The following is a 5,369-nucleotide window of genomic DNA, read 5'->3' on the forward strand; positions in this document are numbered from 1 at the left end:
AGTAGTAGGATTAGAGAGTGGAACGTTTGTAGTATTAGGAGCAGAGGTGGAAAGTAATCACATTTATTCATGCGGTAAACAACTGATCTCTGAGAATGCGAAAAGATGAGCTCCATTGAACTAATGAAGTAAGAACCCCACAGAGCTGCAGAGTCAGAGTGAAAGTAAATCTCCTATTGGCTGATGATCCTGAGCTGTGTGAGTTAGAGAGAGAGACACAGAGAGACTGAGTTCAGTTTGGACTCTCTCCTGTGTGAGTGTGTGTCCTCTGCGCTGATCACAATGAAGCTGTGTTTAATCCTCGTCTGCGCAGCTCTGCTTCCTGCTGAAGCTAAAGGTGAGAATATGAATCTAAAGGTGTTATTAATAATGGTCTACAGTGGGACAGAGAAAGAGAGAGAGATTAATTCAGTTGTAAATTATTTATAGAGGTCTGTCTGTAATTTGTTCACTGAAAGAGAATGAAACACTGTAAAACAGTAAACTACTGAGGAGAGTCAGCTCATGTAGGTCTGGTTTTTTATGAGGAAATACATCCATTTAAGTTTGAAAGTAAAGTTGAAAGAATGGCGTGTGATTTATGCGCATATAAAGATAGCAGAGGTATGACTTAATTTGACTTTGACTACAAGGAGAACATACACCAGTGTTGGTAAAACTTTGCAGGTTGTTAAAAGTGTTCCAAAACTCAAATTTGAAAGTATTATTAACTAAAAGTATGATCACGTTATCATTATTTTTCACAGCATCTTTAAATTAATCACTGATTAATAATCCACTTCTTTGTGCTGATGAATCATTAGTATCCCGTCATCCCTGTCAGTAATCGGCATGTCCTGATCTGTCTCTCTCTCCCTCTTAGTCCTGCACAGGGGCATCGGGCTCGTCATGTGTTCAAAAACAGATCAAGAGCTTTTTTATGGAATCGATGGAGAGCAGGTGTATCACATAGACTTTACTGCACACAAAGGAGTGAAAACGCTGCCAGACTTTGGAGATGATTACATTTTTCCAAAGGACTATGAGCTAAGTCTCGCTAGAATGGAAGTATGTAAAGTTAACTTGGAGTATTGGACAAAAAATGACAACGACTCAATAGACTCTCTGGGTAAGACATTCACAGAGTTACAACTGACACAAAAAGAAGAGAACACTTTGCAATATCAGACAATTTAATTCATTTGTTTTTAATTTAATAAAATTAAAGCAGCTTCATCTATTTATTCATTTAAATGATAAACATACTCTTATTAAATAATAATAATAATTACTTACATTTACAAGAGAATGCAGAACGGTAGTTATCTGTGTTTGTGTGAAATGACACTTTATAATGTAATATGCAATGTTTTATTTATATATAAACTTACAGCATTAGTAATCGAAACATAAAATGGTGGAATCTCAATTGTTTCTATCGAGTAACACTTTAATGTTTCTATAGATGCTCCACAGAGCTCCATCTACTCCAAGGACGATGTGGAGCTGGGTTCTAAAAATTCTCTCGTCTGTTACATTACTGGATTCTACCCTCCACAGCTTCGCGTGACCTGGACCAAGAACAACATCAACGTGACGGCTGAAGCCAAATTCACTGTATATTACCCAAACCCTATCGACGGAACCTTCGACCAGATCTCTATTCTGAGCTTCACTCCGGAGGAGGGGGACATCTACAGCTGCAGAGTGGAGCACGCAGCCCTGGACAGACCCCTGACTAGAATTTTCGGTAAGATTCACACCAGTTAGTATGTCTCGGTAAGAATGCCTCCAAATAGTGGAAATTATATATATGGTGGCGCAGCAGGTAGTGCCGCAGTCACACAGCTCCAGGGGCGTGGAGGTTGTGGGTTCGATTCCCGCTCCGGGTGACTGTCTGTGAGGAGTGTGATGTGTTCTCCCTGTGTCTGCGTGGGTTTCCTCCGGGTGACTGTCTGTGAGGAGTTGGTGTGTTCTCCCTGTGTCTGCGTGGGTTTCCTCCGGGTGCTCCGGTTTCCTCCCACAGTCCAAAAACACACGTTGGTAGGTGGATTGGTGACTCAAAAGTGTCCGTAGGTGTGAGTGTGTGAGTGAATGTGTGTGTGTGTCTGTGTTGCCCTGTGAAGGACTGGCGCCCCCTCCAGGTTGTGTTCCTGCCTTGCGCCCAATGATTCCAGGTAGGCTCTGGACTCACCGCGACCCTGAACTGGATAAGAGTTACAGATAATGAATGAATGAATGAATGAATTTACACTATTTGGAGGCATTCCTCTATGAACAGGAGAATATAAAAGGGATAAAATGACAGTCCTTTGGTCTCAGGATCTGCAGCAAAGAGGCAGTGTATAGCTCACAGGTTTGAGCTGAATTTCATGAGAGAATCATATAGTTCAGACATCTGTCAGCACAACAATCACTATAACTACCATTATCAATATCTAAAAAGCATTTAATTGCATGTGTATTGTGTGTGTGTGTGTGTGTGTGTGTGTGTTGTACAGATGTGCAGGTTGCTCTCGATCCTGTTTCATTCCATTCAGACGCTGTGTTCTGTGGAGTGGGTTTGGTTGGAGGACTGCTGGGAGTCTCTGCTGGAATTTACTTCTTCATCAAAGGAAACAAGTTCAACTAAGAATCAGTAAAAACAAAAACAATGTGGTAACTAACACTAGTGCCTGTAAACGACATTAAAATGACTGGGATATTAGTGTTCTCCAGACTTCCGCTGTCACTGTGGTGATCTATGATACCTAGCTAAAGGTGTTGTGTACAATTCTGGACATTCTCCTTATCTTTACGCCTGACTTTTGTTTAAAGCTGTTGTGTCATGAAAATTTATGGATAATACGACATACCTTCATTATACGCAGCGGGACTTTTAGACCACTGTTGTAGATCTGAGGGTAAATGTATACTGTGTGTACCTTTAATAAACAAACACCAACCTGTACAGGACTCTTATTTCTGAAAGTGAAGTTATAGTATCGAGGGAAAGTGTCCTCGACTTGCCAAAGACAAAGAGAAATATGAGTCCTAAATGATTCCCTCCCAAAAAATTCAGTTTTAAGGAACCTTTTTAAAATGAATTATTTTTTTACAGTGTAAAACATATTGTGAGTTTATGTTCTTTTATGACGTTTAAGGTGTATCTTGTCTTCTTTATGCTGTGATGAGGTATGACTTAAACCCCTTCAAACACCTGTCAGCGCTCCACTGGGTCTAAGCTCTTCGTCCCACTCTCATAAGGACCGTGTTCTCAGCCTCACCTACTGAACCCTGCCGTTGTTCTCCACGTCTTTGTGAAGAACTTTCTGAGGAATGTATCTGCTTCCGTTCTTTGGTTTTAGGAATTCTCCTTCAGGTCTCAGGATTTATTTTTCTTGATTTTTACAAGCTGTACTTCCTGTTTTTATTGTGTTTAACATTTATTTTGTTGTCTGATTTTTATTGATTTGTACAAAATAAACCAATTTCTTACCCATTAATTCATTTAAAAAAATCTGTCTACTGAAATACATTGCAAAATAAATAAATAAATAAGAATAGTTTTATTATTTATAATGTTATCTTTTACACTAATTCAGATTTATTCTTTTATAATCCATGTTAAACATGTTAAAAAGCCCTAGAGCAGCAGTCAGAGCAGTGTAACATGTTAAACATCAGCAGGAGGGATGTAGCATAACAATCAAGAATCACGAGACGGTGCTTTGGATTCTCTTTGCATGTCTTTGGCTTCACAGGAACGACAAACACAGCGTGGCATGAAGCCCAGAATGAACAGAATGAGTCCAGTTGCAGGAAATCATAAAACATATAGAGCTCTTTGTGCCTAGCTTTGTTCTAAAAAATTAAAAATGATGATCGGTTGGATTACTGGAACTGGAACATTTTTTTGCCCCCATAGTTCACTTGTGCAGTATCCATGCTCCAGTAAATGCTTTCACTAAAGCTGGGATATTTGTTTCTAATGTTGCTGGGAACACAGACACAGCATTTTTCTTTAGTACGAGCTGCTCAACTTGCTCAGTCGGCCTCTGTGTTTAGGTTCTCCTCCGTGTTGGCAGATTGGATGGGGCAGAATCACATACGGTGTTGTAGACTTTGCAGATATTTGGACTGAATTTTAATATTTCACATGTTCATCAGTGCAACATATTTTCATTAAATTTCATAAAAACACTAGATCTGGTTTTATACTCCGTATTATACATAGACTAAGATGTAAAATATCCCATGCCAGAGGATAAAAGTTTTTCAAGCAAGACCCAAGAAAAAGTTGCTGTCCAGCATTTGCACTTCACATAGCACAGGGTGTGGGAATAACACACACACCAACAAAACCACACACTCCCTGCAGCAGAAAGCTGAACCACAAGCCGAGAGTGAATCTCCAGGTCCACGCCCCCTGTACTCTCCAGCGATGGGTGGAGTCTGTGATGGAAGCCAAAATACCATGCATTTCAGAAGGCAAACTCATAAAATCTAAAATGCTTTCACCAATACCTAGTAACAGGTGATGGAGGGGTGTATCAGTCTGTGATTGGTTGGTGAACAGAGCTGTGTGTATGAATTGGAACTCTCTCTGAAACTCTCTCAGTTGTTGGACAAGGATCGAGGTGAAAATGTTCCTGAGTCTGCAGTTGCTGCTCCTCCTGACTCTGACCGTCAGAACAGGTGTGTTTATATTTACACTTATTTTAAGAATCAAATATGAAAATAAATATATATATTTAAACTACAAGTAACACTGATAAATGTTTGTGGATGTTTATTTACTACATCATTTGAACACAGTGGCTGTCCTTCACACTGTCTGGAAATGTCATGATGAATCGACCAATAGAAACACTCCAAAATTACTCTGAATTAAATCTTTTTACATTGACTTCCACTGAAAGTTAAGAAGGTTTTGTCCTCCTCCTATAAAGCTACTATTTTGTAGATCCATGTTTGTCTTTGGACAGTGAATAATACCAATTTGAAAATTTGAGAAATTTTATAAAATGCAGGGGAAACAATAATTTGTGTGTTTTTTTAATTCTCTAAAGCTTTAACTGACCATGCTGTAACTGACAAAAATACAAAGAAAATATCCACTAAATGTTTTCACTGACCAACTTTTGTACATTTGGTTAATTTGATGCCTGTAACACACTTCAAAAAAATTGGGACAGGGCCCAAAGAAAAGTCTGAGAAAAGTCAAAAAAAAGTTTTGACACATTACGCTAAAAGCATGTCAATATAAACATTGAGGAGCATTTACCAAAAGTAGTTGTTTTTCATCAATTTATAACCAACTTCATGAGAGAATTGTCAAAGAGTTCAGAAGATTTTTCTATGCAAGATTGTAAAGAATTTAGGCCTTCCATCATCTACTGTACTCCAGG

At 38.9% G+C, this 5,369-nt stretch overlaps 1 protein-coding gene across 1 annotated transcript; it reads left to right on the top strand.

Moving 5' to 3' along the window:
- Positions 1-249: 249 nt before the first annotated feature.
- On the top strand, positions 250-3,488 carry LOC136665674 (H-2 class II histocompatibility antigen, A-Q alpha chain-like). Its single transcript, XM_066643342.1, has 4 exons — positions 250-337; positions 863-1,108; positions 1,445-1,729; positions 2,481-3,488. Exons 1-4 carry the CDS (start codon positions 283-285, stop codon positions 2,609-2,611), a joined length of 717 nt encoding a protein of 238 aa, XP_066499439.1. The 5' UTR covers positions 250-282; the 3' UTR covers positions 2,612-3,488.
- Positions 3,489-5,369: the final 1,881 nt, after the last annotated feature.

This window comes from Hoplias malabaricus, chromosome 14 (genome assembly GCF_029633855.1).
Source record: "Hoplias malabaricus isolate fHopMal1 chromosome 14, fHopMal1.hap1, whole genome shotgun sequence".
Lineage (NCBI taxonomy): Eukaryota > Metazoa > Chordata > Actinopteri > Characiformes > Erythrinidae > Hoplias > Hoplias malabaricus.

What these genes read in the sequence shown, in the direction of transcription:
- LOC136665674 (XM_066643342.1), top strand. Translation starts at nt 283, where the DNA reads ATGAAGCTGTGTTTAATCCTCGTCTGCGCAGCTCTGCTTCCTGCTGAA. An exon ending in GCTTCCTGCTGAAGCTAAAG is followed by an intron (nt 338 to 862) that starts GTGAGAATATGA and finishes TCTCCCTCTTAG; the next exon opens with TCCTGCACAGGGGCATCGGG. An exon ending in ACCCCTGACTAGAATTTTCG is followed by an intron (nt 1,730 to 2,480) that starts GTAAGATTCACA and finishes TGTGTTGTACAG; the next exon opens with ATGTGCAGGTTGCTCTCGAT.